We start from the raw sequence: 12417 nt of genomic DNA on the forward strand, positions 1-12417 counted from the left end.
TGACCCCATCTATGGCATTGTTATAGCAGCTCACACAGGTTAAGACAGTATCTCTCTCTGCCCCCTCCTGAAACCTGTTATCCACCCTAAAGCCAAAGTGATCTTTTCCAAATGTCCCTTTCTTGCTTAAAATCTTTCAGCAGTATCACAGTGCACAGAAAAGAAAACTGTTTACATGTCTAGACAACCATGCAAGGTGTGGCCTTTGCTTTCCTCTCCAGCTTCATCTCAGGTCACTGCACCCCTTGCTCATGGTACTGACTGGAGCACCTCGAGCTTCTCCCAGCTCAGGGCCTCTGCACCTTCTTTCCCCTCTTAAGACTGCTTTTTATACGCGGCTCACTCTCATCCTTCAGGTCTTGGCTTGCTTGCCCAGTCTACCCTATACCACCCTCCCACAGACACACACAAGGTTTCCTTAGCAGAGTACTCTATTTCATAGCACTTTCATAAACTATAAGTACATGTTTATTGTCTGTCTTCCCACTAGAATGGAAGCTACACGGAGGCAGGGACCTTGGTATTCTTGCACACTGGATATATTTCTAGTGCTTGGCCCAGTGCTGGTACATAGTAGGTGCTTATATTTCTTGAAATGATTACTCATGTTCTTTATAACCTAGCCTGACTTGCACTATATGGGCTTTGGGGAGCATGATTTAATCTAAATCTATGTAATAACAAACTATGATTTGAAGGGGTTGATGTACTTCCATTGCTGCCCTGAGTGCTAATAAGTGATTAGCTTCTGGAAGGAGGGGTCTCGGCCTTGTAGCAGGGCACTAAGTGACAGTCCTAACATGGCCTTCATAACTGGTAGGACTGAGAGAGGCAGTGCTGGTGGCAGCCATCTATCTGCATGTTCTCAGACTCAACAGTCTCCATTACACATGTTGGCATGTAATGCTCCAGATTTTCTAGACCACTCTGGTAGTCTCATTATTTCCTTCCAAGTTAGAAAAACAAAAGAGATTTCTAATTAATTTTTGCAGTAATTGTTTTAGGTTATTGTGGGAGTTAGAACTGTTAAAAGTAGCATAAGTCCAACTTAGGTTAAAAGAGGCAACTCATGTAATTCAACATTCATTCAACAGATGGATATAGATATAAACACAAATACAGATACAAATGTAGATCTATCTATCTATCTATCTATCTATCTATCTATCTATCTAATCTGGCATATTCTAATTGCTGGGCTCTGTGTTCGATCTTTGATGAGCAATGGTGAGCAAAATCTGTAAGTCAGAATCTGTACCACAGGAGTGTAGGGATAGTAAGAATGAAGTTGGGATTTAGGCAGAGCTAGAACTTTGTCTCTTCTGAAGTTTGTGGATCAGCTTCATTTTCTCTCACTGAATACATTGTCCTCCATGGGGTTGTGAAGTCACCCACTGTCTTAAATTTACTTTTTACAGCTCCCACCACCAGACAAAGGGTAACTCACACACTTTCTTGCATCAAATTTAAAAATCCTGGGACGTTCTCTGATGCCTACCTGGAATTAATGATTCACTGCTGAAAAAGTATCCACTATAACCAGGAGGTCAGGGTCTTTAAAAACATGGCAGCTTCTGTGTTCTCCATGCTGTGGAGCAGAAGAGTAATTACCAAATAAAAGGAGTGAGGAGGGAATTAGGTTTACTACCCCATAGTTTTCTAGCACTGTCATCTCTATAATTAAACACTTAACTCGGGAAAAGGGTAAACAAAAAGGCATGCTGGGTAGAAAACACTAATTAGAGGACTACAGAATGTTATCATGTATAGAGCTTTGAAACACCTCCAGGTGTAAAGTTTTAGGCCTAATTATGAGAACCTGCAGGTCATAAGAAGAATGCAGTTATCTTGGGACATCAGACTTACATAAGTATGACTACTTTTCAGGGTAATAGTAAACAACAGGCCTTTTAACACCTAGGGATAGAAAACAGACTAGTGATCTCTGATAATGAGATTCAGTACTCAGGTTGGTCTACTATAAGACCCAGTCTTATTTTTGGGGAAACAGGGTCTCTGTAGTGTAGCTCTTCATTAGTGGATAGCTCCCTGTACCCACATGCATTTTACAGGAGAAAACCCAAGTAGACAACTCACCAAAATGTTCTTTTAGGAAAAGTGCATTGTGACCTACTTAAGATTTCTCTAAAGCTAGGGGAGAAAAGACTGCCTATTGCTTGTGAGTGTAAAGAAACAGAGGGAGATTGAGATAAATAGAACATTTTTACAGTACGGGCAACAGAGGAAGATTTATACAAATGTAATTTGGTTCACCCTGACTAATCCAAGAGGAAAAGAGATAATGATAATGCTTAGCTGTACTAGGCTCAGACCCACTAGGGGGGATTTTTGATCTGAGTTTACATTTATCTATAGCCTCTACTGATAACTTAGCTAGTGAAAATTTAAAAGCAGATTTTTCTAACCACAGTGCATGGCGAGTAGAGGGATGAGCTTCTGGAGAAACTGAACTGTTTAATAAACAGAATCAGAGCTGACCAGCTTGGCATCCCTATGAAATAAGAATGTGCTGTACTTAATTGTACATCATTATCAAAATACAAGGGGGAAAAAAAACCCAAGAAGGTGAACCTTATATTTTCCTCTAAGAAAGTAGGAAAAGGGAGTTGTGTTATTCCTCTCTGCATAGTAGATACATATGCAGGGTCTATAGCCACCCTGGCTGAATTCAAATCCTGACCCTGCCTTGGGCTGTTTAATCTTCCCAGGCTTTGCTCTTAATGGGAGGGGTAGGCTCATAATAGTGCCTGTCCCACAGGGATGATACATAGGGCTAAAGCAGGTACAGCTGAAGTGCTTAATCTGTGTGTGGCACTTAGTGAGTCCTTATTAAAACTTAGCTCTTTTGTTACTTCTGGTTATCAGTAAGTCAGTCACTGAGCAATAATCTATCCATCATCCTCATAATCCGTGATCAAACCTTGGGACAGAATAACTTTCCTCTTTTCTACTCTAACTACCTTGTTTCCCCAAAAATAAGACATAGCTGGACCATCAGCTCTAATGTGTCTTTTAGAGCAAAAATTAATATAAGACCCAGTCTGATATTATATTATGTTATGTTATGTTATGTTATGTTATGTTATGTTATGTTATGTTACGTTATATTACATTATATTATATAAAATCCAGTCTTATATTAAAATAAGACCAGGTCTTATATTAATTTTTGCTCTAAAAGACACATTAGAGCTGATGGTCCAGCTACGTCTTATTTTCAGGGAAACACGGTACTAACACTATAGCATTTAAAAATGTTTAATGCTGTTGTGCAATAATTTGGCATGAGGTAGCACCTCTATTAATTTTCTAAGAATTTCTTATGCAGTAGGTTGTTGTAGTTCTATGAGAGGACAGAGTCCTCTGTTATGTAAATATACTACCGTGTTTCCCTGAAAATAAGACCTACCCCGAAAATAAGCCCCAGTTAAGATCTCAGCCAGATGGATGCATTTAATACATTATGATAATGCTCCAGAAGAAGATAACATGACTATAATTGAATAAATGTAGATTGTTGTACATGAAAAAATAAGACATCCACTGAAAATAAGCCCTAATGGAGCAAAAATTAATATAAGACCCGATCTTATTTTCGGGAAAACATGGTATGTGTGTAAGTATACTAATCCAGAATGGTTAGAAACTCAAGAAAAAGGATTCAGGACCTATAACAGCTGCTCAGATAATAAGCTGTTCTTGATAGTTCTCAAAATTGACTCTGAAAACATTAAATACTTATATTCTCTTGTACACAATTTGCTCATAGTTTATCATTATTAATAAATATTCATTGCTCCGTTATACATTTATAAAAATTCAAAAAATACTTATTGAGCATGGGGGTAGAATTCATTCTTTTCCTCCTCACTCTTTCATCCTTTTATTCCTACCTTCCTTTTCCTTTTTCCTCTTTCCTCTTTTTGTGGACCTGTGTGAAAATTCCCTTGGGACATATACTCAGGAGCAGAATTGCTTTGTACATTTCATGTATTAATCGCTTGTTGGTTTTAGACATAAAAAAATACCTCGTCCCACATTGTCAGCTACCTATTAGCTTTGTCTGTGTAGTGCCTTTTACTGAATAGAATTTTAATTTTGATGTAATAAAATCAAGGTTTTGATTCTGGTCAAGATGGAGTAAGCACACTTTAGCTCACCTTTCCCTCTGATATAAGTAAAAATCCTGAACAGAACGCATAGAGCAATTGATTGCCTGGTTTAAAAAAAAAAAAAAATCAACGTTCTCCATAGAATTAAACAAGGCTTAAAGTCAACAACAGCTATAAATTTTCCTTTAAAATACGCTTTAGCTGAGTCACATGTATTTTTACATGTATTGTCATTCCGTTTTAAGTATCTCTTAAATGTTTTTATTATTTTCAGCAGTTTGATTATGACATGTCTCGTGTGGAATTCTTTGAGTTTATCTTGTTTGGAATTCACTGAGTTTCTACAATCTGTAAGCTTATATCTTTTGCCAAATTTGGAGTTTTCTGTCCCTATTCTTTCAAATACTATTAATGCAATACACTTTCTTCTCTCCTTCTAGGACTCGGAAGACATGAATATTAGACCTTTTCATATTGTCACACAGGCTCCTAATATCCTTTGTCATTTTTTTCCTTCAACCTTTATTCTCTATGTTGTTCAGATTGGATAATTTCTATTTATCTATCTTCGAATTCAATGACTGTTTCCTCTGTCATCTCAATTCTGCTTATTGAGCCTATTTAGTGAATTTAAAAAATTTGTTATTGTAATGTATCTTTCCTCTTAAAATTTCCCTTTGGTCCCTTTCTATAGCTTCTGTTTCTGGTGAGACTTTATATCCTTACATTTGTTTCAAAGAGGCTCACTCTTATTTATTGGAGCATGGTTAAATGGCTACCTTAAAGCCTTTGTCTGATAACCTCAACATCTTTGTCTTCTCAGTATTGGTATCTGCTCATTGTCTTTTTCGTCATAAGATGTTGAGAACCTCCTGGCTCTTCAAATATCAAGTAATTTTGGATTACCTCTGGGACATCTGGAATATTACGTTATGTGACTCTGGGTCACATGACCATGAAGAGTCTGGTACGGTCTCTGCCAGCCTCTCAGTTATGCTTATATATCTGAGAATTATTTTCTAACTTTGAATTCTTCCATATTCAAAGTTAGTGTTGTTTATATTTCACTAATTCTACTTAGTAGCATCTTCATGGGGAAGTTTTTATTCAGTACAGCTCAAATTCTAGATTTTGAGACCTAGGTCTATATGACTTCTTATGGAAGAATCATTGTTCTCTATTCTGCTTGTTTCTTCTATTTTAGCATATTAATCCAATTGTCTATTTCAACCCGATAGGTTTTTAGCTCTCCATGAAAACTAAACTCTCCAGTTTCACATTTCATATTCATAAGAACTTTTCTTATTCTTTTTAAGAATTTCTTAAATCAAATAATCATTTTTTTCTAATTTACCATTCTTTCACAGAGTCAGTATGTTAGCATATATGTAGTTTTTATTCTTAGCCGAACTTCAGCCTAACAGGTTTTTCTGAAGCTGTTTAATTCTGCCTGTTACTTTTAGGACTGTGACTTTTAAAAATTTTTTTCATTAGTTTCAGGTGTAACAATGTAATAGACATTCATACCCCTCACAAAGTGACAAACCCCCACCCCCAATCTATGACCCCTCTGACATCGTATGTAGCTGTTACAATTCCACTGACTCTATTCCCTATGCTGTACTCCACATCCTGTGTGGACTATGACTTTTAATCTGACGACATTTTCAGCATCAAGGTGTTTATTTGTCTTTGATGCAGAGGGAAAAGGAGAAATATGATTTGTGCATACTTTGGTTTTGGAGTTCTCTTCCCCACTTCTCTCATCCCTTTCTCCTTTGTGGCTGGTTCCTCCCTAGAGATACAAAATCAGCTCATTAGAAATACTCTTAACTTATAGCAACTTAGTCCTATAAATATGAAGTTGGCACATATGCAAATTCAAGGTTCTAGAACTCTTGCTTAGTAGTGAACTACTGCTCTTTAATCAGACTAGTAATGGAGGGTATTATTGAATTTCAAATGAAGAATACTGTTTAGTTTTATGAGTTTGCTTGCTCGACTGGTGAAGCTATAATGACCACAGCACTTTAACTTATACTGCCAAAAAGGTAATCCTTTTTAGAAACCCTTTTTAACTCTCTAAAATAATAGGTTTTTCATACAACTGAGTAAATAACAGTAGATTTAAGTGCGACTTTCTGTAACCATCTGAAATTATTTTGCTCAACTTTCACAGGGAACATGTTGTGACTGAAATGAACATTGTGTCAATTTCATAACATCATCTAACATAATCTACCCACTGGTTATTTAACTCTCTTCAATTTCCATAGAGAAAATGTTAGAAAATATTACCTGCAAGAATAAAGAAAAGCTGTCACTTTAAAGGGGATTGGAGTATGTATCATCCATGTTAGGGCTAGACATATTCATTTACCTGAAAATCCTACTGTGAGCATCTTATATTCTTAGATATTTTAATAACACTGTTATATAACAGTAGAATCCTATGAAGAAATAGGGTACTATAAGATAATTATGACTATCTAAGGGGATGTATGTAACTTGGATGAAGAAACTGGGGACCATTTGTGTGTGTGTGTGTGTGTGCATGCACACACACGCAAAGTCAGTGGGGGAGGGTTGGAACTCAGCACAGTTCATAGCAATGTACAGATCATGAATGAATTTTATACCTGTTTAAAATTATTTTAGGAACTAATAAAAACAAACTGGCTTTCCACTTTAATGGCAGTTCCAATCTTGTAAGGGAGACAAAGATACTTTCACATAAAATGCTAAACCAGCAATTTAAGGTAATATAGGATAATATTAATTTTTAGCACCTTTTGAGTGTTGCTAGTGTTAGAAACACATTGCATGTATTTTCTAATTTAATCCTCACAGAAACTCTATGAGATTGGTACTATTACTGTTCCTATTTTAAAATTAGGGAATTGAGGCTTGGATCAACCAAAATCACATAACTCCTTGAGTGGCACAGCCAGAATTGGAATTTAGATCTCATCGTACTCTATAACTTCATAACTCGGTAACTTGGTTCCTTGTGTAGCAGAGTAGAAATGGGTCATGGTGAGCTGCAAACAACAGAAAGGTAAAGGATGGGACACAGGATTGAGCTGGAAAAAAGTGCTGATGCTATTGAAAAAAATCAGAAGAATATTAGCAAGAGATGAATCAAGACAGCATTTAAAAAAACTCTCTTCATATCTCCACATGAATTGTTTTTGCTTTATAAGATCCATTAGAAATACACAATGAAAGAACAATTAGGTTTCAAAACTAGAACGAAAAGTCCTTTCAGTGGAAATATTGGGGTTCGTGAAGGACAGGCACAATGCTTTAGATACAAAAAGTGCTTATTTAAATGACATTAGGTAGAATTTTAGTTCCGAAAACAGAAAACTATACTAAAGAATTATGTCGTATCTCATATCTTAGGTCAGTGGATAAACAAGTGAGAATCCATCACTCTTTAACAAGCAACCCTTCTATGTGAATACATTTACTTTCAGAGTCGTAAACTGCTGCAATTGGGCCATTGGTTTCTCTTTGGTCCTTACTATTGAATTCTAAATACCATGTTTAATACTAAATTTTACCTGACAGGTACCACCGAGAGAGCAGCACACCATCCAAGGACTCAACTCTCTGTCCTCCTTCAGACCTCAAGGCCCGCTCCCTTCTTGGCCAAAGTGCCTTTCGACCCTTACCTACCCCCTCTAGGAGGAGCTGTCAGTCCATATCAGCCTCTGGCAAGGCTGTCAGTGTGCCATCTTGCACGACAAACACAAAAGAACCCGAGGGACTTCCAGATCACAAAGGCTCTCTAAGTGAAATCCCTTTCAAGTGCAGTGGGAACGGAAATGAGTTTTCCTTAGGAAATTCCTCGCTGGCCTCCCTTTTACAGCGCCAAGCAAACCAAGAGAAAAAGGAGTCCGAACTTCATTTGTACACTATTTCCACAACCTCATCAATATTTCTGCACTTAAAAAGTTCATGGAACAATTACATCATAGTAAGTGTCCTCATAAGTTAACCTTGACATGAGTATTATTTTTTAGGGCAGCGTTCCCCTGCTCCACCTCCCCATTTTGGAAATTTTGCCTTGGAATTTAATAATCTTGTGAAGGACAAAACACACTGCACAATAAGGAACTGATTTTATTCAGGCTATTACAATAGGGAAAGTGCTCACTGATGGGGAGTATCGTAAAGAAAAGGAGATAGACCTGGGTATTATAGAGGCAGGTAAATGAGGGAGTCATCAGTGAGTCTCACGAAAATCAGAAGGACGGAGACAGGTCTTATCTTGGGATATTTGTGAGCAAAGTGGTCTTTTGTAGTCAGCTCGGGTGATTCCTCACCCCTGCTGCTTTAAGAGAGCACAGAGCTCAGATAAAGTCCAGCACTGTCAGTATGTTTCTCTGTGTCTTAGTGCACAATTGAAAGTAGGCTGATGAGAGTCATTGTCATAGGATCAGATAATTTTAATCAAATAACCTGTTCTGAGTCCCTTACTTTATAAATAAAAATAAGTAATTTATTCAAATAGTAATATGATCCTTTTCAGTTATCTTCAGTGACACGTACTTGTATTATCTTTTTTTTTTTTTTTAAGATTTTTATTTATTTATTTATTCGGGAAGGGGAACAGGACTTTATTGGGGAACAGTGTGTACTTCCAGGACTCTTTCTCCAAGTCAAGTTGTTGTCCGTTCAATCCCAGTTGTGGAGGGTGCCGTTCAGCTTCAAGTTGTTGTCCCTTCAGTCTCAGACGTGGAGGGCACAGCTCAGCTCCAGGTCCAGTTGCTGTTGCTAGTTGCAAGGGGCGCAGCCCACAATCCCTTGGTGGGACTCGAACCGGCAACCTTGTGGTTGACAGGACGCGCTCCAACCAACTGAGCCATCTGGGAGCTCAGCCGCAGCTCAGCTCAAGGTGCTGTGTTCAATCTTAGTTGCAGGGGGCGCTGCCCACCATCCCTTGCAGGACTTGAGGAATCGAACTGGCAACCTTGTGGTTGAGAGCCTGCGCTCCAACTAACTGAGCCATCTGGGAGGCAGCTCAACTCAAGGTGCCCTATTCAATCTTAGTTGCAGGGGGCCAAGCCCATCATCCCTTGCAGGACTCGAGGAGTTGAACCGGCAACCTTGTGGTTGAGAGCCCACTGGCCCATGTGGGAATCGAACGGGCGGCCTTCAGAGTTAGGAGCACGGAGCTCCAACCGCCTAAGCCACCAGGCCGGCCCCTAGTGTTATCTTTTAGCATAAGAATATTAAGAAATATGAAAAGCTCTTTTCACTCAGAAGAAGCTAGAACGCAGGGGGTTTTATAAATGGCTTAAAATTATAAAAGATTGCAAGACAACTCTAAGTTTTTTCTCTTAGCGCAGTTAGAATGTTTAATGTTTACATTAAATGTTAAATATTTAGAATTTCTCTCTAAATTTTTAAACAGCTTTCTCTAAATTAAGAATGTAAATGAATCATAAATAGAAGGAAAACCCTGGTCTATCAAAAGAAGGCCTCATATGTTCTAACAGAAAAACCAACACTTCATTGGCTTAAAAAAATCTATCTAAATATATCAGAATAACTGTACTTCCCTGATTTGACAAACTCTTAGTTTTAAATACTACTTTTAAATTTTGCAGCAGAGGCATGGTTGGGGTAAGTCCAGAAAAGCCAACATAATGAAAACAATGACAATAACTACATGTATTGTTATTATCCAGTAGGAATGATTCTGATGCTTTCTGTATATTATTAACTCATTTAATCTGCACAACAACCCAATGAAGTAGGACTTACTCTCATTTTATAGATGAAGAAATTAAGGCATCAAGAAATTAAATGATACATGCAAGTTTACACAACTAGTCTAGAGCTGGGATTTGAACCCATATAATCTGATTTGTTTTTCTATGATCACTGAAATGTGGGTGGGGGGTTATCTTTATGAGTTGGTAGATGCTATCATTAAAAATAATGTTCTATACCTTGAAAGATGGAAAATAAGCAAATATTTTATACATATATGACAAATCAGGTTAGCATTCATTTTTCTAAGACTAAGATATTAATTCAATATAAACATCTAAAAGTTGTAACTGTTTGGGGCTGGCCCGGTGGCTCAGGCGGTTAGAGCTCCGTGCTCCTAACTCCGAAGGTTGCCGGTTCGATTCCCACATGGGCCAGTGGGCTCTCCACCACAAGGTTGCCAGTTCAAGTCCTTGACTCCCACAAGGGATGGTGGGCTGCGCCCCCTGCAACTAAGATTGAACATGGCACCTTGAGGTGAGCTGCCGCTGAGCTCCCAGATGGCTCAGTGGGTTGGAGTGTATCCTCTCAACCACAAGGTTGCCGGTTCTCCCACAAGGGATCGTGGGCTGCACCCCCTGCAACTAGCAACAGCCACTGGAGCTGAATTGCGCCCTCCACAACTAAGATTGAAAGGACAACAACTTGACTTGGGAAAAAAAAAAGTCCTGGAAGTACACACTGTTCCCCAATAAAGTCCTGTACCCCTTCCCCAATAAAAAAAATCTTTAAAAAAAAAAAAGTTGTAACTGTTTGTGACATTGTTGAATTCTTTTATCAGGTTGGTCTCCTTTGATTAGTCTTAGTGATGCCTTCATAAGTTTTAGGAAATTGAAAAAATAATCACCTCCTAAATCAGTCAGACTTGTTTTGGTTAACTGATCTCTTGTACTTTGAGATCTAGAATGATCTTTCATGTTCAGGAAGGGAAGTGTTCTTGGGAAAAAGAATTGGACATCTTAATTCTCTCTATATTTTTAGTTAAAATTAGCATAACCCATCCAATTAGAAATTAACACTCATTTGGATTTTAAGGGTTTTTAAAGAGGTGAGTCTCTTTCAGGAACTCATTTTATTTGTAACTTTCACCAAAAGAAATTACATCTGGGTTGTTTAGCATCTCAAATTCTACAAAGATGAAATGTGGCAATTCTTTGTCCTTTATATGTTGTGAAGAGAGCTACCAGAAAGCTGAAGAATTAAGGGATATCCTTAAATCCCCAAATTAAAATTCTAGATTTAAGGCAAGCATAAACATTTGGAAAGGACTAAAAGGCAGCTTTTTGTTTGTTTAACTTAGAGCAATGATAAAGTAGTAAGAAAAAGCACGTGAGTGGGTGATGATGGGGAAAATACCCTACTCACCCTACTCTGTTATTGAGGAATAAGTTAGGGGTGAGTTTGTTTGGAGTTGTAAATTAGCAACATTTCAGAAATTCCTCCTGACCTGTCTGTTAAACCTCAATATTAATAAAAGATTATTTATAGAACTTGCTGAACATGACATGATCATTTGTTTTGAGGACCCAGAATGAATGGGAAATGGCAACACTAAAGATTTGAGGAAAAACTAACCTCATTAATGAGGGAATAGTTCAATTATTGTATATCTATGGTACGGAATACTAGGAAATCATTAAAAAGATTGAAGTAAATCTATGTACACAGACACAAAAACTGTCTACCGTGTATTGTGGGAAAAAAAGTTCCAGATTAATATATGTGATATAATTTAGCTAGTATTAAAAATATATGAAAAATATATCATCTAACATGTAAATGTTATAAATGTGTATGCTATAATTAGTATGTTTTATATGCCTAAAAATATATAAACTGAACTGAGAATAGTAAAGTACTTTGAATAGTGGGATGGAAAGGGTAGGGAGAGACAGGGAACTTTTATTATTTACTTTATGCATTTCTGTACTGTGATTTTTTTACACAATTTTATTTTACAATGAGCAAATATGTTTTAAACAACTATATAAGGAAAAATTCCCTGTGGTATTATCAAACCCTGGAATGAGTTACAACAAATCAGGCACTATAGAAGGGATTAAAGAATAGCTATATATGTGATATTGATGAAAAGTAGAGAGAATTGATTTTCAAAAAACAAAAATTCTAACTAGTCCCACTTTTTCCCCTTCCAGAAAGCTACTCTTTTACAAGAGCCCCTGTATGTTAGTGAGCTGAGTCCTGCTACTGGAGGCCACAAACCATACAAGTAAGGAGTGATGATGTGATAAAATTCCTTGGGGGACTGTTCTCTCCTCTATGCCTCTCCTAACTCTATGTGTTTCTGAGCATCACATTTATCCCTCTACCTCAACTCTCTGCCCTGAATTGTAGGCCTGCAGACACAATTGCCCACTGGATATCACCTCCTGTAGGCCTCACGGGAACCTCAAAGTCAGCACATTCAAAACACAACTCAGCATCTTCCTTCTGCAACCTGACCTTCCTCTTGTGTTTCTTAATATAGGGCATGATGTCC

General features: G+C 37.6%; 2 protein-coding genes across 3 annotated transcripts in view; one reads left to right on the forward strand and one right to left on the reverse strand.

Annotated features, from left to right (window-relative positions):
- The window catches only part of XPOT (exportin for tRNA), a 133752-nt gene that overhangs the window by 74063 nt on the left and 47272 nt on the right, over window positions 1-12417 (reverse strand). The gene's annotated exons all lie outside the window — the stretch shown is intronic.
- LG02H12orf56 (linkage group 02 C12orf56 homolog) overlaps window positions 1-12417 on the forward strand; it is a 68799-nt gene that overhangs the window by 31035 nt on the left and 25347 nt on the right. For both annotated transcript variants that reach the window (XM_019732433.2, XM_019732434.2), the window contains exons 4-5: window positions 7707-8115; window positions 12074-12147. In XM_019732433.2, coding sequence (XP_019587992.2) covers window positions 7707-8115; window positions 12074-12147 — 483 coding nt within the window. The remainder of the gene's footprint in view (window positions 1-7706; window positions 8116-12073; window positions 12148-12417) is intronic.

Source organism: Rhinolophus sinicus, linkage group LG02 (assembly GCF_036562045.2).
Source record: "Rhinolophus sinicus isolate RSC01 linkage group LG02, ASM3656204v1, whole genome shotgun sequence".
In the NCBI taxonomy this organism is placed as follows: domain Eukaryota; kingdom Metazoa; phylum Chordata; class Mammalia; order Chiroptera; family Rhinolophidae; genus Rhinolophus; species Rhinolophus sinicus.